This window comes from Myotis yumanensis, unplaced genomic scaffold (genome assembly GCF_028538775.1).
Source record: "Myotis yumanensis isolate MYYU_CA2020_CCGP unplaced genomic scaffold, mMyoYum1.0.hap1 SCAF_3, whole genome shotgun sequence".
Taxonomy (NCBI): Eukaryota; Metazoa; Chordata; class Mammalia; order Chiroptera; family Vespertilionidae; genus Myotis; species Myotis yumanensis.
Genome location: NW_027223754.1, coordinates 158,941,095 through 158,967,340, shown reverse-complemented (window position 1 = coordinate 158,967,340; position 26,246 = coordinate 158,941,095). Strand labels below are relative to the sequence as shown.

The 26,246-nt window shown below is 48.7% G+C and overlaps 2 protein-coding genes across 8 annotated transcripts; one reads left to right on the top strand and one right to left on the bottom strand.

The window, feature by feature from the left end:
* Positions 1-846: 846 nt before the first annotated feature.
* Positions 847-19,197, bottom strand: RNF41 (ring finger protein 41). Of its 5 annotated transcripts, none has more exons than XM_070410005.1 (7): positions 19,039-19,197; positions 16,052-16,236; positions 9,980-10,092; positions 5,841-6,112; positions 5,019-5,154; positions 4,506-4,609; positions 847-3,573 (listed from the first exon to the last, which is right to left on the bottom strand). In XM_070410005.1, the coding sequence occupies exons 3-7, from the start codon at positions 10,067-10,069 to the stop codon at positions 3,222-3,224; spliced, it is 954 nt and encodes a 317-aa protein (XP_070266106.1). In that variant the 5' UTR covers positions 10,070-10,092; positions 16,052-16,236; positions 19,039-19,197; the 3' UTR covers positions 847-3,221. The 5 variants fall into 5 exon arrangements, with proteins under 5 accessions (XP_070266106.1, XP_070266107.1, XP_070266108.1 ...); XM_070410006.1 differs by lacking the exon at positions 19,039-19,197 and adding an exon at positions 18,939-19,017; XM_070410007.1 differs by lacking the exon at positions 19,039-19,197 and adding an exon at positions 18,876-18,894.
* Positions 19,198-21,303: 2,106 nt separating this feature from the next.
* NABP2 (nucleic acid binding protein 2) lies at positions 21,304-26,229 on the top strand. 3 transcript variants are annotated; one of them, XM_070410003.1, is made up of 7 exons: positions 21,304-21,387; positions 21,782-21,883; positions 22,265-22,403; positions 22,521-22,592; positions 22,760-22,841; positions 22,931-22,994; positions 25,704-26,229. In XM_070410003.1, the coding sequence occupies exons 2-7, from the start codon at positions 21,805-21,807 to the stop codon at positions 25,898-25,900; spliced, it is 633 nt and encodes a 210-aa protein (XP_070266104.1). In that variant the 5' UTR covers positions 21,304-21,387; positions 21,782-21,804; the 3' UTR covers positions 25,901-26,229. The 3 variants fall into 3 exon arrangements, with proteins under 3 accessions (XP_070266104.1, XP_070266105.1, XP_070266103.1); XM_070410004.1 differs by lacking the exon at positions 21,304-21,387 and adding an exon at positions 21,417-21,694; XM_070410002.1 differs by lacking the exon at positions 21,304-21,387 and adding an exon at positions 21,417-21,703.
* The last annotated feature ends 17 nt before the right edge of the window (positions 26,230-26,246 follow it).

Genomic DNA, 26,246 nt, shown 5'->3' with positions numbered 1-26,246 from the left:
ATGAGCAGTAGGTTCTGAAAGTAAATTTGAAGGAAACTCGGGGGAAAAGCACTACTGGTATCACTAGAGTACATATATCGCCTCTTATGCTCTATATTGTAATGTGTTCACCACTAATTAATGATCAGACCTGTGCGTGTGAAAGTATAGAAGAGGATAAAAAAAAGTAGTAGAGATTCAGTTGGCACAGGAATGCCCTGATGCCCACCGCGCTTACTCCCACTGACTAGAGTATCTAGAGTACTATTAGATTTACAGTTGGTACATGATAGTGCCAACAAATTTAAAATGTAACACTCAAGGAAAAGAACACTTCCTTTTTCTCATGAAGGGAGAAGGTGGCAGCAAACGCCTACAGAAGTGTCTAGAGGTCTGACAACCACAGCGGGTTGTTCCAGGTTCCCTTCCTCACATTGGCTTTCTCGGTTAGAAGGCATTGGGGGTAGAGGCTTCCCTGCCTGCGATGGAATCCCAGATTCCAAAGCAAAGGTAGAACGACAGAGAAAGGTACATGAATAACTTCTGTGGGGAGTGTCCCCACCCCAGGAACAGAAGACATGGAATTAGGGGCGGAGGCAGACCCTGGAACAAAACAAAATTCAGATCACTGGAGAGAGTGCTGGCTGCTACAGAACAGGGGACAGGAGGGAAGGATGTAGGAGAGCGCTCAGGGAGAAGAAGATGTGAGGTGCCCACTAATCCCAGACAGACAGCCTCTTAAAACAGAGGTTAGTTCTAAGAAAAGGATAGGTTACAAAGTAAGAAAGAAGGGGGATTAAGGTGAGAAAAAAGGCCAAAGCAGGGGAGAAGTTTTACAAGAATGGGGAGTAATATTGAATTAAGAAGTTAGAGTTGAGTGAAAGGTTTATTATTAGTGCAGTCGACACGATGGAACAGCACATGTAACACAACCAGCAACCTGCAGAGACAGAGCAAAGGGTGGGGAGGCCTGAGCTGAGCTTCCTGGCTCCATCCGAGGGTGATGACGGGCGGGATGGGCCTTGGTGAGGCTGGCAGGGGCCGCGGGGAGTGGAAGAAATGTAGGAACCAGATTAAGTATAGCAGCGTTTTCAAATTCCTGAGCACAATGTCCTGGAGCTGGAACATATGACTGCTCCCTACTCCCTTCAAGATGTAGCCCTCCAATCCAATCCCAGTGGAGCCATGACCAACTATAGGGGTCCTCAAACTACGCCCGCGGGCCACATGCGGCCCTCCGAAAACATTTATCCAGCCCGCCGGGTGTTTTTGCCGCCGCTGTGTGCATAGGAATTTGTTCATAGTTTTTTTTTAAACTATAGTCCGGCCCTCCAACGATCTGAGGGACAGTGAACTGGCCCCGTTTAAAAAGTTTGAGGACCCCTGACCCAGACCCACAGCAAGCTGGCCTGGACTGAAACTCCAAAAAGAGGAGAAGCTATTAGAAGGCCTTCTCTCTTCAACCCCACTCCCACCTACATATTAAAATACTCACACCCTCTACCCTCCCCTTCTCTTATTCTGCAGTCACCCTAGTGCAGTGATGGCGAACCTTTTGAACTCGGCGTGTCAGCATTTTGAAAAACCCTAACTTAACTCTGGTGCCGTGTCACATACAGAAATTTTTTGATATTTGCAACCATAGTAAAACAAAGACTTATATTTTTGATATTTATTTTATATATTTAAATGCCATTTAACAAAGAAAAATCAACCAAAAAAATGAGTTCGCGTGTCACCTCTGACACATGTGTCATAGGTTCGCCATCACTGCCCTAGTGGGTCAAGGAATGCCTGTGGAGTCTGAAATGGAGCTGCAGTCATTCAGGGGCGTGGGTGAGACAGAGTATTGTCTGTACTCAGGGACAAAGGCATAATTTCTGCCCCATCTTGCCTGGTGAAGCTTAGAACCCAGCTATATGTCTCCAAGGAAATGGGGTGGTTTCTTCAATTAATATTCTAAATCCAAAGTTTTATGATGAGACCCGGGAAGGGCCGGGAGCAGTTCCCCAGAGGCTCAGGCATCGGTGCTGCCTGTCACATCCATCCCTGGAAGAAAGGAAGCTCATATCAGAGTGGGTTACGGAGTGTTGGAGCCGACATAAGTTCCGCCAAGGACTCCCTTGGCCCTTCCTACATTAAAGCCAAAGGTTGTGCTGAAAAGGAAAAATATAAAAGACCCCACCCCTGTCCCACCCTATTCAGAATCCCCACCATAGGAACAATAAAAGAAAAATTTTAAGTTTTGTTCATTTTTTTCTTTTTCCTTTCTTTAAAAAAAAAGAAGTAAATAAATTAAATTGCCAACAATGTGGCTGGGCTGGAAAAGTGGGGTAGCCTTAAGTAGGCCATTCTTAAAAAAAAAAATGTGGGAGGGAGTGAAATATAAACACACCACAATGGCCAAAGGGAATTATCAAAATGACTAGTTCAATCACAGGGCTGGAGGGGCAGGGAGCTACTATGGCCTGTGCCACAGAGGCAGGTGCCTACCTGACTTCAGCAAATGCCAGAGAGCTGCTTCTTGCTGAGCAGATTCACCCCAACGACTAACCCCTAGGCCCACTCCTATCATTCCTTAACTAAGAGAAAGTATAGGAAAGAAGAGCTCATCTGGAAATTTTCGGCATCCCAACCTGCACACCTGCAGACCAATGGGAGCCTGCACCTTTAAGATGGACTAAACAAGGTATTGCTTGGCACAGAGTTCCAGTCTTCCCCTAAGGGCCATCAGCGATGGCCAGTTACTGGCTCATTACTTCTAGGGTTTTGGTTCCACCCTCACTATTTCTTCAGGATGTCTGCTCCCCAGAGCTGCCCGCTAAGTGTTTAGAGTCAACAGGCCTGCCTGCTCAGATTCCCTGGTTTGAAGAGGGGAATGATTCAAAATTTCTCACTCCACCCTGATCCTTCAAGAGAAAATGAGTATCTTTGTGCTTTCTGAAAATATCTGGAACCAGGGACCCTAGGCAGGAAAGTGGGTATAGAATGGGGACTTTCCCAACCAGGCTGAAAATTTACAGACATCTTTGGGGAAGGAATTAGGCAAAAGAAGGGAACCTGGGTTTCCCACCCACAAGGCTGAGCAAAGTGTTCCAGGGCCCCTCAGTGCCCGAAGAGCAAGGAGATGTGTGGCTCAAGGAAAAGCCACAAGATTAAGGACAGGGGGGAGGACTCAGGGCTCAGCTACTGGAGTGATGAGATTTTCTGATTTCCATCTCTTCCTGACAGCCCGCCGGGATCTATATCTCTTCAACACCATGGGCAAATATCATGACGAGCCCCGGCTCCTGCACCATGTCATCGCCCATATGCTGGTTCTCACAGGCCATCACGACAACAGCCTGCTTGCCAGGGATGCGTTTGGCCACATAGTTCTCATAGTACCGCCGGTTCATCTGTCTTGTCTCTAGTGTGGCCAGACCCTGGGGCCAGCTTCGCTCATGGGCATTTTCTATCAGCTCGTTGACAATAGAGGCAGGACAGCCACTCTCCACCAGGGAGCGCTTGATTACAGCCTGGAGGACAGCATCTGGGGTGGAGATCATCCCTCCCCAGCGGGTCACTCTTGCTGGCTGCAGGGAGTTCACCCACCTGTGTGGAGGGAGATGGAGGTGGTCATTCCAGCTCACTATCTATCTCTGCATTGCTTCTTTCCCTAATAGGAACCACCACCCTCTCTGCACTTAGCTTAACCCTATTCTTCCTTCCTTCCTTCCTTCCTTCCTTCCTTCCTTCCTTCCTTCCCTCCTTCCCTCCTTCCTTCCTTCCTTCCTTCCTTCCCTCCTTCCTTCCTTCCTTCCTTCCATCCATCCATCATTGGTTCACAAACTCCTAATCTGTCCCTAGTTGGTCCCATCTGAGTCACCATATGTTACTCACCAGATTAAACTCCACGAGTATAGGGTCCCTATTATTTTTCTTAAAAATCCCAATACTTAGCACACATAGTGCCTGGCATGTACTAGGTGCTCAACAAACGTTTACTGAAGGAAGCAATTATTCCTCTATACTATGTCCCCTGCAGCACTATTTGCACTAGATATATCAATTCAGCCTTAACAGTTTAGTCTATGAGATATACAGGACTCCAGAACTGAAAAGGATCTTACATTTTGCTTGTTTACTTCATTTCATTTATAGATCACTTTCCTGGATTTGCACTCTCTTTTCTTCTCTGGATTGTAAACTCTCTAAAGACAGACAATATCTTCTATTTCTTTTTGGCCCTCCTAGCACTCTACAGCCTTTAATGCAGGGTTTTCTACATGTGGGTATTCACCTAATTCTGGAGAAACTGCATCCTTGGGTAAGCTTTCCATTCCATCCACCCCCAAAAAGAAGAAGTCACAGACTGGCCTGAAGGTGATCCTCTTCTCCTCTACCCGTCCTTCATCCCAACATCTGAAAAGTGGTGGCCCCAGCCCAGCCCTCCTATCATCCTTCTCTGCCACTCCCCTGCTCTTACTCCTTTCAGGGCTCAGTGCCAGGATGTGGAGGAACTCCACGTCCTGAATGACACTCACTCTAGGATCTCATTGTATTCAATTGTCTCCTCCAGGTTCTGAAGGTTGGGGTTGACACTGCGGATTGCACGCATGTATGCCTTCAGCAGCTGGATGTCTCGCTTCTGTTGGAGAGAAAGAGAACCAGTGATGATGGTTAAGGCAGAGAATAGATGACAGACAACAGTTTATCTGAGAATGAGGGCAATTGAAAGATCAGAGGAACTACCAGACTGTAAGCTTCATGAAGACAAGGATATGACTGTTTCATTCACAGGTGTATCCTGTGCTTAGCAAAGTGCCTTCACAGAGAAGGCATTGGATAAATGTTAGGTGAATGAATGACAGTGAGGGGATGAAGGGAAGGGAGAAGAGCTCCAATCTGACTCCCTACTAGGCCGCAGGTAGAGTATCTACGCAGCCAGGTGCACACGCACAGGCACAGATCTGCAGGTCACATGGTGCTTATCATTCACAAGCATGTGGTTCTTTGCATACTAGGGACATGCTTTCCCCATGTTCCTCGGGCCCTACCTGCTCCGACAGCTGGTGTTTGTGTTCAGCCGAGGACTTCTCCAACTCTGCGATGCGTGTCTGCTGCTGCTGTACCACTGAGCGCAGGTGTTTAACGCAGTTGTGGTTTGGCAGCTCATCTTTGGGCATCTCCAGGCTGCCACCCCGGGTGGGAAAAGAGAACAGGAGCACGCAATGGGACATGTGGGCAAAGGCAGAAGCTTGCTGAGAGGGCTTTCTCTTACCCCAAATTTCCAACGTTCATTCATTTCTAACTTCAGTCTGCCCTCTTATTTCTCTTCACACACTTCTCCCCAGTCCCCCCTCACCCCTTCACTGTCTACTTTCTCTGGGCTTCTTTCCCTCTCTAAGACAGTATTTTACCTACCACAGGGCTCTCTTTTCCTTCTTCAGATTCTGCCTGTGCATTCATTCATGAGAAGCCCTAGATTCACAGTCCTGGCTATTGGCATTTAATCAAATATTTCATACCCCCAAAAAGGGAGAAAATAGGGTAAGAGGAAATATGAGAAGGCTGGAAATTAGAGCAGTCAAATGAACAAAGAGAAAGTAATAATGGACTGAAACGGAAGAATAAAGTAAATCAAGTCTTAGTGTTATCACACAGATGGCTGAATTGCTGTCTCCCTTATATCAAAGCAAGAGCAAAAAGATCGGAGTTGGAAAAGCAGCATGAAAGTGAGATCTTGGGGCAGGCTGCCAGGGAGGCCAAGAACACTCCTTGCGGTGCCTATATGCACCTTAACAGTGAGCAGGGGATGCAGAGACTGGGGTATAAATGGGAACGCCCTTATCCACGCGGGCAGAAGGAAAGAATCTCACCCGCAGCCCTGTTCACAGGTCACAGGCCGTTTTGGGTTGTGCTCACAGTCACTGAGGTGAGACATGAGGTTATCAAGCCGAACAACAGCACTACAGCCAAATACAGCGTTGTCGCAGGCAATCTGCAGCTTTGACAACATGTTCCGCATGATCCGAGGTACTGGGCGCAGGTGGGCAACCGTCACTACGCTGCGGTCCACCGGACAGGTCTGCTGCTGAGAGAACCACTGGGTGATGCAGGCATTGCAGAAAGCATGCTCGCAATGAGGTGCCTAGAGAGAGAGTAGGGCAAAAGGACACGAGAGAATTAGCAGGAGCTAAGAGCCTATGTATGGTAACTGGAAAAGCCAATCAAGCCTCTGAGCAGCTCCCAGGCCCAGCGGTTGCTGGGGTCAGAGCAGAATATAGCTGCACTACGGGCAAGCAAGGTATTATGGGGACAAGCTACAGGTATGTGTCCTGTGCTCACGATTCCAATTGGATTGTGACAAAAGACAAACAAGTAACAATAAGTTATGTAACAATATAAATATTCCAGGACAATAGGAGAGGTGACGTGAGGCAGTCCATTAGTAATTGCCAACTGGATTGCACATACAATAATTACCAAAGAAATTCAGAGGAGGGTGTTCCAAGCTAGGTCAATCAGGGCAGGTGTTTATGGAGAGGACAGAGTTCAATATGGGCCCTGAAGGATAAGGAGGGTGAGGGCCAGCAAGAGATTTACTGGCAAAAATTCAATGTAAGAAAGCAAAACAAAACAAAAGCCTGGAACTCCTGGTGAGAGGTTGAGAGTCCTCGGTGTGGGCCCAAGTTCATATTTTGGAGGGCTGCTTTGTCCTGAGTCCCAATGGCTATGCCTACCTTCCAAAACAGGGCTGGTTTTTTCATAGAATCACATTCTCCTCAGTTTCATTAAGATCATACTTCAGCCTACTTCCTGGATAACTCAGGTAACCTCTAAAGTTAATCCCTCAAAGCGAGAGGATTCTCTGGCCTTTCTGGAGACACTATCTAGGTTCTAGCATGGGACAAACATAGTAGCGTTTAGCAAATGTCAGTAGATGTTGGTGGATTGATGGATGGATGGATGGATGAAGTGCCTTCTACGTTCCAAACACTTTGCTAGGTGCGTACAATAAAAAAAGACAGTTTCTGCCTTCAAGATATTCACAGACACCAAAGACTGAAACACAGAGGCTTTGTAAGGAAAGAAGTCATTGTCAGTATCACTAATCCAATTGTCAGATTTTTTTTCCACTCAGATATTTCTTTCCAAAATCTTAGAAAACCGTATCTCCAAAAAAACTTAAATTTGTCAACTTTCTCCCCATCTCTACAGCAACTAACCCAGTTCAAGCGATCATTTCTCACCAGTATTACTAAATATGTCTTTAACTTCTACCTTGCCCCTTTATATTCCACTAGAGGCCCAGTGCACAAATTTGTGCACGGGTGGGGGGCCGGCCGGCCCCCTGATTGGGGTGGGCTTGTCGAGGGGAGGAGGAGATGGTGGGAGGTTGGCCCACCAGCCCGCCCCCAAAAGGGGGGGGAGGGTTGATTGGGGGCCAGCAGCCTGGGGGAGGGGCCATGGGTGGTTGGCTGGCTGGCCCTGCCCCTGATCAGTGTGGGGGGGCCCACTGGGGACAGGGCCGGCTGGGGGGAGGGGCCGCAGGAGGTTGGCCAGCCTGTAGCACTCCCCTCCCACCCTGATAGGGCCAGTTTGCTGGCCTTAGTGGGCGTCATAGCGACCAGTTGTTCTGGTCGTCACAGCATTCTGTTCACTGGCCTTTTATATATAAAGATTCTATCTTCAGAGCCAGAGTGATCATTTAAAAATACAGACTGGATCATATCACTGCCCTGCTTAAAACTTTACAATGGCTTCCCATTGTACTTAAAATAAATCCAAACACTTACTTAACTCAGGACCTGTAACATTCTGCTTGATCCGACCCTGTGCCTACGCCCTCTGCCTACCTCACACCACACTTCCAACACTGTGTTCAGGCCATTTTGGCTTTCTTTCTGTTCCTGTCCACACCCACACATTCCTGCCTCAGGACCTTTGCTTTTGCTGCTCTTTGACTGAAATGCTCCTCTAAATCTTAGCATGAATAGTCCCTTATCCAGATCTCAGCTCAACTGTCATCTCCTTTGTGACCATCTTAACTAAACCTGCCACCCTTGCAGAAATATACAGAATGTACATGTACTACCTTACATGTAAGAAAGGTGGGCAAATACATATCTGCCCTCATACATACTGGAAGGATATCAAATAAACTAATATCGATGGGGAGATTAGGTAGATAGGACAGGGATGCAAGTGTTCGCACGGTACACCATTTTAAAAATAATTTAAAAACATTGATTTGAGAGAGAGGAGGGGGGGAGAGAGAGGAGGGAAGGAGAAAAACATCAATTTGTTGTTCCACTTATTTATGCATTCATTGGTTGATTCTTGTATGCAACCCGCAACCTTGGCTTATTGGACAATGCTTTAACAAACTGAGCTACCCAGCCAGGGCCCTGTATACCTTTTGTTACTGTTTTGATTTCTGAACCATGTGAATGTTACCTATTCGAAAAATAAAGAAACATGATGTAGGGAAATCAGCATCCCTAGCAGGGGCCTCCTACCCTCGGAACTGTGGCTGGTCACTGGGCATCGCGAGGTCTGCCTCGCCGGAAGGTAAACCCTGAAGGTTGGGGAGTGGCTTCTGATAGACTCACCACCGCCAGCGACCTCTCCACGTGTGTCTCAACTCAGATGAGAGAGCCAGAACACAGACAAGGCCCTGCCTCGCGGGGAGGGAACTGACACACCCATGACCTCTCGACACCATCAGGATAGCTTGCTTCACAGCAGTCGACCTGCTTCCAATAGCAGTGGGCTGCCAAGGCCTGGCAGCCAGGGAGAGGTGCAGGGCGAGCTGCCACCGGAGTAGAGGCTGACTCATGCAGCTCCGGCTCTGTGCTCCGCTGGTGGTTGGAAACTGGAGAGGAGGAATAAGCTCCGAGGATGAAGACGAGTGGGGTTTGGTGAGCTGTATAAGCAGTGAGGGGGAAGGGCCAGGAGACTTCACTGACAAGTGTCCTGGTTTGGAAAATGGGATTATCCCAGCTAGCCAGGGGTGGCGGAGGGTTAATTGGTATTTACAGAGCTCAGGCAGTAAGGACCATGCAGGAGGATGTCCCAGAACTCATCTCACTCATTATACTCGCCTGTTCATCATGAACTTCTCCTCATACTTGCCCCAGGAAGATACAACTGACTCTGGTCTGGCAAGGCTGGTAGAGAAATGACCTACTGAATGAAGATGGCAGCTTTCATATCAAATGCATAGGACATGGCTGCATCAAAAATTGGTTTTTCCGCCGAAACCGGTTTGGCTCAGTGGATAGAGCGTCGGCCTGCGGACTGAAAGGTCCCAGGTTCGATTCCGGTCAAGGGCATGTACCTGGGTTGCGGGCACATCCCCAGTAAGAGATGTGCAGGAGGCAGCTGATCGATGTTTCTCTCTCATCGATGTTTCTAACTCTCTATCTCTCTCCCTTCCTCTCTGTAAAAAAATCAATAAAATATTAAAAAAAAAAAAATTGGTTTTTCCAATAAATCCCAGGAAGAAAATAGGTCAGTACACACAGTTCCCCACTTCCCATTTGTTCAACAGTAGGCGGGGCCTGCAGGGACCCTGGCTGATTACCCAAAACACTACGCCATCAAAATGCAGAGAGAACTTATCAGGAGAGTCCAGAGGTTTAATCACGGGTTGGAAGACAGAACCTTGTCAGAGCCCCTGCAGAGGAAAGGAAGTTCTCAAGCCACTGTCAAAAGACAAAAACAAAAAACTGACCATTTTATAGCAGAAAAATCTGAGTGACCTTGGGAGAAAATCGGAAGCACTGGACTTCTGGGCATCCACCTGCAGACAGACTCTGGAGCCCTGTTCCTCTTGCAGTGGCCATTGCTCTTCTGCCCCAAACCTCTGTTCTGTGCATGTGTGAAGGGGAAGTGGGGTACCGGGGAGACACAACACAGCGCCTCCCTCCCTTGGTCCCATTACCTGTGAATACTTTCTACAAGCTCCACTGCCAGCTCTTGCCTCACTACACCTGCCAGCAGACCGACTCACCTGGACTGGCTCCTCCAAGACTCCACTGCAAATAGGACAGATAAGATCTTCGTCAACATCCCCCTGGAAGCGGGTTACATCATACCCCATGTCTCATCACTGAAACCCAGGCCCTGGAAGGAACCACACAGGAAAAAGGCCAGTTCAGAAGAAGCCTACAAACAAGTGCCACCTTGAACTCATTGCTAAGATCCATTCATTTGTCTAACAATTATTATTTTTAAAAAATATATTTTTATTTATTTCAGAAAGGGAGAGGGAGAGAGAATAGAAACATCAGTGATGAGAGAGAATCATTGATTGGCTGCCTCCTGCACGACCCCTGGGTTTCAAGCCCGCAACCCAGGCATGTGCCCTTGACTGGAATTGAACCTGGGACCCTTCAGTCTGCAGGCCAATGCTTTATCCACTGAACCAAACAAGCTAGGGCCCAACAATTACTTATTGAGGGCCTACTATGTGCCAGTGATTTGGGGTGAGTGGGGAGCAGACTCAAGAAATTTAACTCTAATGGATATTACACAGCATACATTTAAAATATGAAGTGAGGCTGGCCGGTGTGCTCTGTGGTTGAGCGTAGACCTATGAACCAGGAGGTCACGGTTTGATTACTGGTCAGGGTACATGACCAGGTTGCGGGCTCAATTTTCAGTGGGGGGCATGCAGGAAACAGCTGATTGGTGATTCTCTCTCATCATTGATGTTTTTATCTCTTTCTTTCCCTCTCCCTTTCTCTCTGAAATCAATAAAAAAAATTTAAGTGATAAATGCTTTGACAGAGTAAGGCATTGTAAGATTATAAGGGCAAGAGATTTAGATACCTAACCCAGGCTTAAGAGAGAGGGTGATTTTGAGAAGTTTTCTAGGACTAGGTGTCACCACCAGGACAAACAAGAGGTAGGTAGGTGAGGGGATGGGGGCAGGACGGGCATTAGCGTTTTGGCCACTTTCAAAGGCCCAGAAGTAAGAGGGCATATGATGGGTTCAGGGAACTCTAGCGGTTTGGAGAAAGGCTGACCTGAAGGGTGCCAGAGAAGTAGTGTCTAGATACAAGGCTGGAGGTGAGCAAAGGTCAGGCCCTTATATAAAGCGTTGGGACTTCATCCTGAAGCTATGGGAAGCCACTGAAAGACTGAAAAGGAATGACTGGATAAAAGTTCCCTTTTAGAATCACTCTGTCGACACAGGTGGGATTGGAGACAGGAAGGCCATGTAGGCAGGAGAGAGATGATGAGAGTCTGAACTTAGGTGGTGGCAGTGGGAGTAAAGAAGGTTGGAGGTTCAAGAGAGCAAGGGCTCAAAGAGCAGTGCGGCTGCCATGCCTCCTCTTAGGGCTCCTAGGGGTCACACCCAAAGAAGAGGTCATGAACGGTGACTGGTTCTCCAGTGTAGACAGCCAACTGGATACAAGACAGCCAATCCACAGACCCACCATCAACTGCGATGTCTTGGAAAAGATAAGCTGAGAGATCAGATTGTTCTCAGAAATTCAGAATCAAGCTGTCCAATTTTTTAAAATATATTTTTATTGAGAGAGAGAAAGGGAGAGGGATAGAGAGATAGAAACACTGATGAGAGAGGAACATCATCGATCGAGGCAGCAACCTGGGCTTGTGTCCTGACCAGGAACTGAACCGGCAATCTCTCGGTTCTGGGTCGATGCTCAACTGCTGAGCCACACCGACCAGGCATGCGGTTCAATTTTTAAAAGGGAAGGGGAGGGATGAATCCAAAGAGGCCTTGCTAGGTGAAGTACAAGCTAGAATATAGCACTGGATTGAGTCAGAACTGAGATGTGCCAGTTCTACTACTCTTTCATTAGCTGTGTGACCTTGGGCAGACCCCATAAACTTCTGAAGACTAAGTAGTTTTTTATAAATAAATAAAATGGATATAAGTAATAATAGAAGTGACTCTCACAGAGTTGCCCTTAAAGAGATAATGCATATTAAACATTTAGCAAAGTGCCTGCTGGCACACAGTAGGTACTCAACACATGATAACAACCATTATTTATGTATGCATCTAATTTCTACTACGTGAAAAAATTCCTTAAGAGCAGAAACTCATATTCTGCATTCAATGTAGCACCAAGCACAGTTCCTCACAAATCAATAAAATGTTTGGTATATTTCAATGTTACCTTTAACTGGGAAGTTCCCAGCAGCCAGGGTAAGTGGACTTCTATTTTACCTACAGAACATCTTACTTTCCAGTTTTCCTTTGGGAATCATACCCTAGTTCCCAGTGGACATGTGAACCATCCCAGGACAGCGAATTGGGGGAGCCTGGGACCGCTCCTGAAGCTCTGCAGGCAGCTCCTTCCCCTGGGATTGCACAGCTGGTGGGATGTACAACTCAGAGTGGTTGGCAACCCTCTCTGCCACGAATGAGGACAGCCTGCTTATAGAGTAAAGCCAGTAAGAAAGTAAAGCTGAGATCGAATTCGGAGATTATTTAGGTGCTGGATTCAGCCATGTGTAAAGCCACAATCAGCTTTTCAACATCAGTTACATAAACCAAAAAAATTCTCTATTATGCTCAGGCTGTTTGTGCTGGGTTTTGTCTCTTTCAACTGATAAAAATCCTGATTAATACACAAGCATATGGATACAATAAATCACAAGGTTCTCTTTGGAACCACTTATTTTTCTTGATCCATTTTAGATAGGAACAATGATACCCCCTGACACTACCAGTACAGACCTCCATGACTACCATTTCTCTCTATACTCATTCCTCCATCTCTAATCCTTAAAGTTCAGGGCCTTGGGCTTACTAATAATCTGTCTGAAATTGTCACTGTCAACCATGTAGGCCTGGCTATTTGAAGTGGAAGCCAGACTGCAGCGGTTCAAAGTGAACAAGAGGTGAGGCAGAGACAGGAACGGAAGATAACTCATCAAAAAGCTTGATTTCAAAGGAAGGGAAAGAGAGAACTCGCTAGAGCAGTGGTTCTCAACCTGTGGGTCGCAACCCCTTTGGGGGTCGAACGACCCTTTCACAGGGGTCGCCTAAGACCATTGGAAAACACATATATAATTACATATTGTTTTTGTGATTAATCACTATGCTTTAATTATGTTCAATTTGTAACAATGAAAATACATCCTGCATATCAGATATTTACATTACGATTCATAATAGTAGCAAAATTACAGTTATGAAGTAGCAATGAAAGTAATTTTATGGTTGGGGGTCACCACAACATGAGGAACTGTATTAAAGGGTCGCGGCATTAGGAAGGTTGAGAACCACTGCGCTAGAGGAAGACAGGTTAAGGAAGTGGGTTGTGCTGGGGTGTTTTTCTATTTTTTTTTTCATCTTCAACTGAGGACATGTTTTTATTGATTTTAGAGAGAGAGGAAGGGGGGGAGGGAGGGAGAGAGAGAGAGACTAATGTGAAGAGAGAAACACTGGTTGGAACCTATACCCTCGGTCTGTGCCCTGATTGGAATCAAACCTGCAACATTTTGGTATACGGGATGCCGCTCCAACCAACCGAGCCACCTAGCCAGGCCAGGGGATGTTTTCCTTGCGATAAGAGGCTTGAGCATGTTTATATATTGAGAGGAAGATAAATACAAGAGAGAATCTGGTCACTGAGGTAGTGGTAAGTGGGGAAGTGATCTGGATTATGTTAAATAAAAAGAGGGACACTCTTTAAAGCAGGAAGGAAGGAAGATGGCACAAAAAGAGACCCAGTTAGGTTTTTTTTTATTTATTTTAAAAATATTTTTATTGATTTCAAAAAGGGAGAGGGAGAGATAGAAACATCAATGATGAGAGAGAATCATTAATTGGCTGCCTCTTGCACGCCCCCTACTAGGAATCAAGCCCAAAGCCCCGGCATGTGCCCTTGACCAGAATCAAACCTGGAACCCTTTAGTCTGCAGGCCAAAACCTGCTAGGGCAACATAGGTTTAAAAATATCATACCAGGCCCGGCCAGTGTGGCTCAGTTGGTTGAGCATCGTCCCATGCACCAAGAAATCCTCAGTTCGATTCCTCGATTCCTGGTCAGGGCACATGCCCAGGTTAGGGGTTCAATCCCCAGAAGGGGGTGTGCAGGAGGAATATAAATTCTAAAAACCTATCTTAATGGGGCCTCAGGAGATCCCATATCCCCCAAATAAACAGCGGGGAACTTGCCTCAGTTGGTGCAGAGACGGCCAGAGGGTGTGGGAAGCCACCAGCCAGGGTGAGGGGCTGCAAGGTTCTCACCATAAAGTCAGGGTTTACAGAACTACAGAGATGCTGGGCACTGTTCTTTCTAAATCAAACACACTCCCCTGCCCCCTCCCTGCCCCGCCCCCATCCTCCCCCCTCACCCCACCCGTATCTTCGTATTCACCCGTTTTATCTACCCTCCTATAAATGCATTCTCTCAGTGGTACAGCCTCAATTGTTAAGGGGCCATTTAGATTTCCAATATGATTAGGGTATTCCCTATTTATCATCTATGGGAAACAGATGTTGACATGGATCTATACAACCTTGGAAGCCAGCTCCTTGCCCTGCCCCTAGGCCAGTGATGGCGAACCTATGACACGCGTGTCAGAGGTGACATGCGAACTCATTTTTTTGGTTGATTTTTCTTTGTTAAATGGCATTTAAATATATAAAATAAATATCAAAAATATAAGTCTTTGTTTTACTATGGTTGCAAATATCAAAAAATTTCTATATGTGACACGGCACCAGAGTTAAGTTAGGGTTTTTCAAAATGCTGACACGCCGAGCTCAAAAGGTTCGCCATCACTGCCCTAGGCTGACAGTCAAGTTGATAGCTGAGATGCCTTGACTATTCCTTCTACTCTTTGGGACTCGCAACACAGCTGTGGCATCTTCAAGGGGCAGGAGATCACCCCCAGGGGGATGCCTCACAGGAACTCACTGCTCTCTGCCCTGGGGCAGGAGCCTTAATAAAACTGAAACCATAGCGTCCTCAAGAGTCACAGCCAGTAACCACAGCCACGGGAAGCAGTTTCCTCGATATTCTCCTTGAGTTGTGGGATAGGAAAAGGTTTCACTGAACTTGGGGAGCTGAACTTAAGTAGCGCTGAGGTGTCCCTTCAGGATTGTAGGAGTTCTCCCAGCCTCCCTGATTTGAACATCCTAAACCCAAACTGAAAACTGTATTCCTGCCCTAGCCAGTCTGGCTCAGCGGAAAGCGTGTTGGACTGAAAGTTCAATTCCAGTCAAGAGCATGTACCTCAGCTGCAGGCTCAATCCCTGGCCCTGGTCGGAGTGTGTGTGGGAGGCTACCAATCAATGTGTCTCTCTCACATCGATGTTTCTCTCTCTCCCTCCTCCCTTTCACTCTCTCTTAAAATCAATGGAAAAATATCCTCAGGTGAGGATTAACAAACAAACAAAACTGCATTTCCCCATCTGTTATCCTGCAGGCCAGAACCAAACCAGGTTAATTGTGCTACTTTCCTTCCTCACTGTTACATTAGGTATCTCTCTCTCTCTCTCTCTCTCCCCCCCTCTCTCCATCTCTCTTTCTCTCTCTCTTCCTAGTCAGCATTAATAATAAAAATACAAGAGACCCCTTCCTATACCCTTTTAACTTATTGCGGCAGTTGTTTTCTCTGGTCTACCCCTAGAGAGAGCTAGGAATTCAATAAAGTTTGTTCCTAAAGAAACTTGAACATTTTTTCTCCCTTATTCAGGGTTTCTCGAACCCATGTACAGGTATGCAAACCATGCACATTCTCTCTCTCTCACACACACACACACACACACACACACACACACACATCCACACCCTCACTCAAGAGAAACATTACATAAGAAACATTAGTATTTTAGGGTGACTGGGCACACTGTCACCAATTCTTGGCAAAAGCATAAGGGTAAAAGCCAGGTATGTGTGCTATAGGCTTCCTTCTGCTGATTTTTCTCTCTGCCCTGAATACAACAGATGTGCAGAGGGCTGAGGAGTCTCCAGCCCCAATCACTATAAACAACCAGACACACAAGGAAAAGGCCCCTTAAGCAGAAGCAACCCAGACTGGCAGAGCAGAGGTTGAAGCCTGGAATGGGACCCTAAGTCAAGGCTCTTTACCTTCCAAGTGTTGGGGGACAGGCTCCCTGTTCACAAGGCTCCAACCCCCTGACGCCTCCACTCAGTGCCACTCAGGAGACGCTCCCAGTAGCCCATCTTGTTGGCTATTCTCCAACTGAATCTTCCTTCTCAGTGACAAGCTCCATCACCAAGGGGATGGATGTGATGTCACAATCAGGAGCACTCTATTAATAGAAACAAGGAAGAAAAAGGTGAGTCAGGGGACCTACCTCCACTTGGCAGTAAGACTGGACAGACTTGGATCTGGTGGTTGAGTGCGGAGTATGAGACAACTCTATTAAGGTTTCTGTGCTAAACATGTAGGACTCCCCTCTAAGGAGCAAGATCATTAGGTAAGGAATCACATGCATGGTCTAAGTCTAAGAGATTCAAACATACCTGAGGGGGCGGGGGGGGGGGGGGGGGAAGGGATGAGAAGAAAGGTAGAAAAGGGGAGAAATGTGAAGTAGACAGATTCTTTTTTTGTTTGTTTGTTAATCCTCACCCGAGGATATTTTTTTTCCATTGATTTTTTAAAAATGATTTCAGAGAGAGGCAGGGAGAGGGAAACATCAATGATGAAAATCATTGATCAGTTGCCTCCTGCACGCCCCCTACTGGCATTGAATCCAAAACCCTGGCATGTGCCCTAACTGGAAATCAAACTGTGACCTCCTGGCTCATGGGTCAATGTCCAACCACTGAGCAACACCGGCCGTCTCCATTGATTTTTAGAGAGTGGGAGGAGCAGGGGAGAAAAAGAGAAACATCAATGTGTGAGTGGAAATAGAACCCGCGATCCTTAAGGTGCGAGGGCCAACACTCTAACCACTGAGCGCGCCAGCCAGGGCAACAAGGATTCTTTTATTTTGTGTACACAACTACCAGTAATGTCAATAATTCTAACTTTGTGGCTGTATGATGCCTAGATCCATGATACCTTACATGCACAGTATAATACTTTCATGTTTCCAAAGTGCTTTCACATAAATTATTTCATGTAAAAAGAATTCTGGTCTTATCCTCCAGTTGGAAAATACTATTTCATAAGATGAAGATACTCATGAATGTTGGTACAGATGCATTTCAACTTCCTAAGCAAGAATGTACTCCTGAGGGGACCAGGCTTTTTAAAAACATAGAGGCAGTGAATTGGGAAATTATTCCAGGGTGGGCACCTGGGAAGACTAGAGGTAGCAGTATGATGAGGCTGACCAGACACCTGTTGCTAAAAGGATGGAACCAAGTAGAGGGAGACCAGGTTTCAGATGAACGAGGCTGAGGGCTATTCAACACTTTGCAGAATAGCAACCATTCAAACTACTTTCCTCACCATCAAGAGATTAAGGGCTGTGTTAAAAAGGAATAGGATGATGATTTCTATACATAAAAAAGGGGCCATTTCATCTTCTAAGTCTGGTACACATGCTCATTAGTTTTTATGCTCAGAGATAAAGGCGAAATGTCAGACCACTTTCTCTCCCCTGTGGTTGGGGGTGGGGTAAGTTGATAACGTGTCTGCCACCCACAATACAGAGGAGGGCGTAATGCTCTTCCCTTTTGACAATACCTATTTCCCACGGCCTGGCACATGCCCCTGTACCTCGAGAAAGGCTTCCAGGAACCAGTGTGGTTGGCTCTGCTCCGTCTTCTAGTGACAAGTTCCCGTCTCAGAAACCAAATGGCTGCCCATGCTGGGAGAATCAGTCCTACTTTGACTCTCCCTTGGCCAGAACAAAACAGGACTTTTCAACTGAGAGGAGGGCCAGGAGTCAGGAGACTGAGGTTCTGGTCCCAGCTTTGCCAACTGTATGACTTTCAGCAAGCCATGCCACCCTTCTGTCCCGTCGGGAAAATGATCACCTGCCTCATCTCCCTTACATGAAAAGGCAAATGACATAATACATGTGAAAGCATACGAAACACGGCTCTGCTCAGGTAAGGCATCTGTAGTAACAGCGCAAAATAGGCTGAGAGCGCGGAGGGCCAGGGAGGAAATGCCCGGCAGGAGCTTGATCCTTCTTTTCAGTTACTGGAAACCAGGCCCCGCCACCAAGGCAGCTGGACGCACAGGGTAGGAACATGATTGCATCACTCGGATTCCCTACCACCAGTCAACTCCATTCCTATCGGGAGAAAACGATCCGCCAGGAAGCTGAACACTCGCTTCTCGCCCTATTGTCGACTCTAAAACCACCTGTACAGGGAGGGATGAGCCTCTCCCATCACAGCCCGGCCTCCGAGAACGTGGCCCGTGGCCACATGAACAGCCACACTTGCCATTCGGTGGAACGAAGTCCTTTCTGAACGGGGACGATGCCTTTCGGCCCCTCGGGCCCAACCCCCGCCGCCCCCGCCGCCCCCCGGCTTCCTGCTCCTGCACTCCCTCCTCCCCACGCCTCAATTTCCCCCGTGTCCCGCGCTGGGGAAGGCTTTCCGGTGTGTGAAGCCCGAGAAGAGGGCTTGGCCAAAAACCCCGGGCAGGGATGTAAGGAATGTGAGATTCCTTCATGAAGGAGGGGGAGAGGGGAGGGGGGAAGGAATGAAGGAGGAAGACAAGGCTGCCAAAGACAAGGCGCGGGAGACGAGCCAAGCTATGGCGCTTCGAGGGCGGGGGTTCAGGTTCCGCCGCCCCGGCCCTGGCTGGCCCCCAGAACGCTCTCTTCTCCTCCCGGCCCGTCAATCATGGCCCATTTAAACACCACGTTGTTCCCCCCGACCCCCTCCTCCCCGCCCTGCAGCCCGCCCAGGCCCCCTCCCTCCCGCGCTCCTCCAGGCTCCACTAGCCTCCCCAGCCATCCACCCTCCTGCGCCCCTTTCTCACCCCGCGACTCCTCCCCACGGCTGCTCCCTGCCTCCATTTTCCATCTTTACTCCCATCCCTTACCCTGACCTCCAACATCTCGAACCCGGGCCCCGATGCCCCTGGGACATCGCCCCCTCCCTTCCCACACCCTTTGAGGAGCCCGCGCAGGCGCAGTACGCACCGCCCTGGACGCGGTCGGACTCTCCGTACCCCAGCCCGGCGGGAGCTGAGGCCGCCGCGGCCACGGGACAGCCCCGGTGCCGAGTCCCAGCCTTTCCTGGGAGGGGAAGGGGAAGGGAAGGAGAGGGAGGAAGGTTCCGACCACTCGCCGCTGGGTGAGACGGCCCTCGGCCCCGCCCACTGCTGCTACGCAACCCGGCGGAAGCGCGTCACCAAGCCCCGCCCCTTTGCTTTAACTCAAACGGAGACTCGAAGCTGCGAGCGGCCAACGAAGAGGAAGGAAGGCTCGCCAGGCCTGGGCTCCAGACCGGAAGTCTTTACAGTCCCTGCGAGGACTGGATGGCCATTGGGGAGGGGAATGCTATGTACTTCCCAGGGGGACCAGCAGGGGCGGGTCCCGAGGCCGGCGGCGCTGAAGGGCGAGACTTGGCTCGGGAGGGGGCACGTGTCCCGTGTCCGAAAGCCCTGGCCTCGAGTTGGCTGGCCGGCGGGGTGCGCTGCCATCCGCCGGGCCGCCCCCCCCCAGCCCCCCACCCCCGGTTTCCAGAGCCGGGATCGGCCTCCCAGAGGCTGCCGACTCTGTGACTCATAGTCATGGGAGTAGATCCTGTGTCCACAGGGCGACCCAGGGGTGGGGGGTGGGGAGAGTCTGACCGCAGAGCTTTGATCTACGATGTCCAACGGGTTGCCAGCCTCTCGCCCGGCCGCACTCCTGCCACATCCACGTCGGCTCTCTGAACACGAGTAGAATTTCCTGAAACACCTCAGGGGAGAGAAGGGAGATTAAATGCCCCTCTCCCTGGGTTGTGGTTTGATTTCCTTAGGACACAACACCAAGGTTGGGAGGTGGGCGGGAGAGAATCCGCTCCGAGAAAAGTCAAGGCGGAGCCTAAAGCCAAGAAAGTAAGGGGTTAATTAAGCAAGCGACGGCATTACAATGACAAGAACTCTTAGGCTGATCTGATATTCAACAGTATTTGTTAAGGATGTTCGCTAAGCAAATGGCAATGCACGTATGTGCCTTTGTAATTGGCTTATTTTTTAATTTTTTTTTTTTTTTTTGAGAAACATCCATTTGTTCCACTTATTTATCCATTCATGGGTTGCTTCTTGTGTGTGCCCTGACTTGGGATTGAGCTGGCAACCTTGGCTTGTAAGTCAATGCCCTAACCAACTGAGCTACCTAGCCACGACTCTGTATCATCGGTTTATACACATTACCGAGCTAACTACGTTTTGTTGATTAGCTAATAAGTCCCAAAGGAAACTAAAGGTTTGGGCCTCCTCTTTGCAGTCACTGGGGGACCCTGAGGTGAGTGAGATGGCATTAGGAACAAGTGCCTTTCAAACTGTGAGAGAACCTAATGCAAATTTTGCTCTCTGCCGAGGTCTCATTTCTTTCCAGGTGGTGCATTTACCTGTTGTCTGTGGTGTGAATGCCACTTTTCCCAGAGACCCTGACCAAGTCCATTAAAAAGGAAGGACCCCAAATCAAGATTAAAGATGAGAGCTAAAGTAGTGGGAGAAGAGGAGGAAACTGCCTGCTGTGTGCGAGGCACTGCTTTTTTTTTTTTTAATAACCATTATTCAGTACTTGTTTTTTTAAATATATTTTATTGATTTTTTTTTTTTTTTTTTTTTTTTTTTTACAGAGAGGAAGGGAGAGGGATAGAGAGCTAGAAACATTGATGAGAGAAACATCGATCAGCTGCCTCCCGCACACCTCCTACTGGGGATGTGCCCGCAACCAAGGTACATGCCCTTGACTGGAATCGAACCTGGGACCTTTCAGTCCGCAGGCCGATGCTCTATCCACTGAGCCAAACCGGTTAGGGCTAGACACTGCTTTTTATATAATTTCCGTTTGCTCTTCTGCAAAATAGAATTACATATTTAATAACTGTCAGAAAAAGAAGTGAAGCGCTGAGTCAGGTTTCAATCTTTTGTCCGCTGCATTCCACAACCCTAGCTCCCTTTTCCACTGTGTCACGTCTAGGAGAGAAACAAAACCTTAGCTCCTAACCGTATTCTCCCGTCAAGGAAAACTGGAACCCGGGGAGCCCCCTGGTGGCCTATTTTTCTCCCTGCGGAGCCCGTCCGTTCCCAGGCTCCTTTAATACCTGGAATACGCCCCCTTCCCGGCGTGTGAATCTCGAGTCCCGATTGGCTGGGCGGGGGCCAGTGGCGGGGCGTGGGGCGCGCCAGAGCGGCGCTCATTGGTCCGAGGAGGCCAGGGGACACTTCCGGGAATGCCCGCACTCCCGCGTTCCAGTGAGCTGCATCCGGCGGCCGCGGGGGCCGGTGGCTCCCCCTGCGGGCGGCTCAGCAGCATACACCGCCGTCCGCCCGGGTGGGTGGTGGGGGAGGGTGGGGGAGGGGAGGGACCGAGTCCCGAGCGGTGCGGGTGAGGGTTCGGGAAGGTTTAGAAACTAAGATTCTATTCCCTGGCTCTGCACCGGCTTCCCCCACCTCCTCTCCGTCGGTTCCCACACCTCGGGGCTTGAGACTGAAAGAGCATCCCGGAAAGGGGCATTCCAGCCCCCAAGCCGCCTATTCAGAGACCCCCCCGAAATCTGATCTTGAAGTTGGAGGCCCCCGGGAAAGTTCATTTCTAACCTTTCAGAAGAGTGAGAGGGTTTGAGGCTGCCTGACCTCAGGCGAGTGTGGTAGGTGGACCTTGGGCAGTGGAGCATGGGAGCGAAGGCTCCGGGCGATGAGCCTTCATCCCCTTTTCCTCCTTCCAGTGGGGTTCCGAGGCTCTGGCAGCATGACGACGGAGACCTTCGTGAAGGATATCAAGCCCGGGCTCAAGAATCTGAACCTCATCTTCATTGTGCTGGAGACAGGTGGCTATGCTGGGGCCGGGGACCCCCTGTGGGGGTTCTCAGGGTTGGGGGGCCGAAAGGGAAGAACATCACCTCCGTTCTTAATTTGCTCCCGGAGTGGCAGGGTGCACCCCAAAACATGGCTCCCGCCCAGTCGCTCTCCTAGATCCCAGCCCAGGGAGTTGCCCTGAAATGTAGGGTACATGCAACTCTTGCCAGATCCAAGCCTCCAGTGTCTCAGGGGCCTCTTTCCGCTCAGCACCCTCCCCACCCCCTCCCCAGCCTGCCCCAGAGATTTAGCTTTGCCCTGTTTGTACTTTTCCCTCACCCCCACCAATATGTCAATATATCCAGATCTCATCCTTCTGACCACTCCCCACCCCGTTTATCTGTTCCCTCCAGGCCGAGTGACCAAGACCAAGGACGGTCACGAAGTTCGGACCTGCAAAGTGGCAGACAAAACGGGCAGCATCAATATCTCGGTCTGGGACGACGTGGGCAACCTGATCCAGCCTGGGGACATTATCCGGCTCACCAAAGGGTAAGCCGGCTGGTGACTACTGGCTATCCCAGGGCAGTAACAGTCAAGGGGGGGAGGGTTTAACCGTCCCTGTAACTCTTCTGAGTACTCTGAATCCTGCATTTTGTGCCCCCACAGGTACGCTTCAGTGTTCAAAGGTTGTCTGACATTGTACACTGGTCGTGGGGGTGATCTCCAGAAGATTGGAGAGTAAGTGCTCTCGGGTTTGGGGATGTAGAAGCAGCAGGCCAAGAGGGGAAATTTAAGGTTTGCAAGAAGGCAGCATGAGGGTGTGCGGTCCATGTCCTATATCTGGAGGCCCCTAGCACTGGCCCAGAGGATGGGTCTGAAGCTCTGGCCACTTTCTCTCCTTGCAGATTCTGTATGGTTTATTCTGAGGTTCCTAACTTCAGTGAGCCAAACCCAGAGTACAGTGCCCAGCAGGCACCCAACAAGACGGTGAGTCCCATGGCCATGATGTGGGGGCGGGCAGGGCAGGCCAAGAAGCATGGTAGGAAGAAAGGTCTGAGTTTAATTTGTACCTTCAGGTGCAGAACGACAGCAGCCCTGCAGCTCCCCAGCCTACCACTGGACCCCCTGCTGTTTCTCCAGGTAAACCTGTTCCCTTCCATACACTGGTCCACCTAGTTCCCCTACTCTCCCCAGCCCGGAGAGGTGACCAGCCTTATCCCTTTCCCAAATCTCTCTTCTCTGTATACCACCCCCCCCCCCCCCCCCCCGCAGCCAGTTCTTCTCCCAGTTCTTTTGCAAATCCCTGTGGTGAAAAGATCTGGTTGGGGACCTGTTTCTATGACTGGTAGAGCTCTTGGCACCCTGTTGCCACTACCACTCAAAGGCAAACATGAGAACAGTTTGTCCACAAAGACTGGACTCCTTCATTCTGGCTTGTCTTTCTCTGCTGCTTGTCTGGCAGAACCTGCCCTTTTCTCTTGCTCATTTTGATTTGTTACCCAGTTCTAATACACAGCACTTCTTGTATGACTCACCATAAGCACACTCTGCACAGCTTTTGAAACCAATGGCCCCGCTGCCCTTCGCGGCCTTGGGATGATGATTCTTCCATCTCATGTACTTCAAGCCCCTGCTTTTTGGTCTCTTGAGGAATTGGGACCTTACTGCTCATCAGCAGCGTTTAATTAGAATCATTCCCAAACACACCTCCTTCGTCTGGTGGTGGTTTCTCCTCAGGAACCTGGTTTTTACTGCTCTTTTCTCCTTCTGGATCATCTCTCAGCTGACCCTCCTGCTCCCTGAGTGTTTGGCTCTATCTTGCCAGGTTTCTCCCTGTGACACTAGGCTTCAGGCTGCCTCAGCCCTTCCTCATTTTGTGTCTGCATCCCCAGTTACCATGGTTTTTCAGAATTGTTTGTGTCAGAACCACCAGGGGTCATGTGTTTTTTTAGAAACACTATGAAATAGCAACATTTAATTCCACCACAAAAATGAACATCCGGGGGTGGGGGGGATTAACATCCATGTTTTTAACTGAAAATATGACTATTACATATTTTCAGGTCTCCATTTTAATTATGGTACATTTAAACCTGTTTACCCTGGTATTCTTTGCCAGATGTTTATCCACTTTGTCCTCTGCCAGTAGATACAAAAGGCTTAACAAAAAACACGTCTGGCATTAAAACTTACCTTTGACTTTCTAGACACTCCCCAAATTTTTTCTGTGAATCGAGGAAAGGGCATTATTTTTTCAGTTCTGGCTGCAGATATCTTAGTCTGGCAGAGTAGGTTTCAACAGGAATGTGGTCTGAGAAGCACTAGCCTATAACTTCTACCCCATTAGCCTTTATAGTGCCCTGGTACGCGAGAGGCAGACATCTGCCTTCATTTAACAAACTTTCATAGATGAGGGGTGCCAAGGAGTAAATAAAACAGCACCTGCCTTTAGGAGCTTGTAGTCTATGAAGGAGATGGTTGCCTGGCCAGAGCGGCTCAGTGGTTGAGCGGCAACCTATGAACCAGGAGGTCACGGTTCAATTCCCAGTCAGGGCACATGCTTGGGTTGTGAGCTCGATCCCCAGTAGGGGGCATGCAGGAGGCAGCCAATCAATGATTCTCTCTCACCACTGATGTTTCTATCTCTCTCTTCCTCTTGCTTCTTCTCTGAAATAAAAAAATATATATTTTGAAAAAAAAGGAGATAGTCACACAGACGATGATTATAATATACCATGAGTGCAAGGATAGTGATATGCACAGCTGTGGGAGCACCAGGGAGTCATCTCACACACCTGCTGTAATCACACATTTAAAATGTGCTCTCTCTCTCTCTCACACACACACACACACACGTTATTTATTAGTGGGGAGGGGTGGGGTGAGAGAATGTGTAATAATTTTTTTCCTTATTCTCATCTGTATTTTCCAAAATGAACATGTGTCATTGTGATACACACCAAGCCTTTTTATTTATTTATTATTATTATTTTTTATTTAATATACTTTTTATTGATTTCAGAAAGGAAGGGAGAGGGAGAGAGAGAGAGAGAAACATCAATGATGAAAGAGAATCATTGATTGGCTGCCTCCTGCACGCCCCCCACTGGGGATCGAGCCCACAACCCAGGCATGTGCCCTTGACCAAAATTGAACCCGGGACCCTTCAGTCCGCAGGCCCATGCGCTATCCACTGAGCCAAACCCGATAGGGCACACCAGGCCTTTTTAACATACACACACACACACACACACACACACACAAATGAAAGTTTATTTATAAAGTTACAGTGGTAGAAGTGAGCTGTAGAAGAAAAGAGCTAAAGAAGCAAGTTACAGAGGCAAAGAAGGGCCTTGGAGTTTAGTAAAGGACACTCAATAAGATTCAAAGAAAATTCCATCGGGTGGCTCTGTGGGGAGAGAGTGTGGGTTTATTGTGTTGTGTTTCTTTTCCTTAACGATCCTTCTTATAACACAAACTTCAGGCCCTTCCCCTTCCCATGCTTTTTCAGTTTCACAGTCACTTTTGGTACAGGGGCATATTGTCAGAGGTCCTTGAGCCTAGAACTAAATAGCTAATTCTAGGTCTGATTCCCAATGATACAAGATGACTCAAAGAGAAAAATATCATACTAGAGTTCATGTAGCAACTTCTAACCTGACAGTCTTTCCTGGGGCTCCATTCACACAACCCACATTCCTTGCACTTGGTCCAGTTGACATTAATGTGCAGCTGTGCTGATGAAATACTGTGCGGTTCTCTGGGGCATGGGAGGAGGCCCTGGGGACGCACCCCTCTCCCACCTTAGTTCTCTAATTTCTGTGTTTCTTCCCCTTCTCCCACAACCAGCCTCTGAGAGCCAGAACGGGAATGGACTGAGTGCCCCCCCAGGTCCTGGTGGCCCGCACCCCCCTCACGCTCCTTCCCACCCCCCCAGCACCCGAATCACCCGAAGCCAACCCAACCATACACCTGCCGGCCCTCCTGGCCCCTCCAGCAACCCTGTCAGTAACGGCAAGGAAACCCGGAGAAGCAGCAAGAGATAGCAAGACATTCTTCCTCCCTCCCCTCCACTGACCATATCCCAAGTGTCTGCTAGAGAACACAGCCTCTGCTGGGCTGCTGGCTCGGGGGTGGGGAGGGATAGGTAGCAATATTTTAGCCACTAAACTTCACTAAAGGGGTGGTGAGAAGAGGCCTTATCCACCCTACACCCTTACTCACCCCTGTGCCCAGCGGAAGCTGCCTCTGCCCTGGGATGAGGGTCTCTGCCTGCCCTTCCTCTTCAGCAGTGAGTTACGGTCTGTTTCTTGTACGTGTGTGATGTGGAAATCTAGTTGAATCCCTTCTTCCCAATAAATGTTACTACTCTGTACTCGACTCCTTTGCTTT

Excerpts from the sequence above, each read along its gene's own strand:
- RNF41 (XM_070410005.1), bottom strand. The coding sequence starts at position 10,069 with ATGGGGTATGATGTAACCCGCTTCCAGGGGGATGTTGACGAAGATCTT. Across the intron at positions 6,113-9,979 it reads TCTTGGAGGAGCCAGTCCAG|GCACCTCATTGCGAGCATGC; the intron begins GTGAGTCGGTCT and ends CTCTCTCTCTAG. Across the intron at positions 3,574-4,505 it reads GAATACAATGAGATCCTAGA|GTGGGTGAACTCCCTGCAGC; the intron begins GTGAGTGTCATT and ends CCCTCCACACAG.
- NABP2 (XM_070410003.1), top strand. The coding sequence starts at position 21,805 with ATGACGACGGAGACCTTCGTGAAGGATATCAAGCCCGGGCTCAAGAAT. Across the intron at positions 21,884-22,264 it reads CTTCATTGTGCTGGAGACAG|GCCGAGTGACCAAGACCAAG; the intron begins GTGGCTATGCTG and ends TGTTCCCTCCAG. Across the intron at positions 22,842-22,930 it reads AGCAGGCACCCAACAAGACG|GTGCAGAACGACAGCAGCCC; the intron begins GTGAGTCCCATG and ends TTGTACCTTCAG.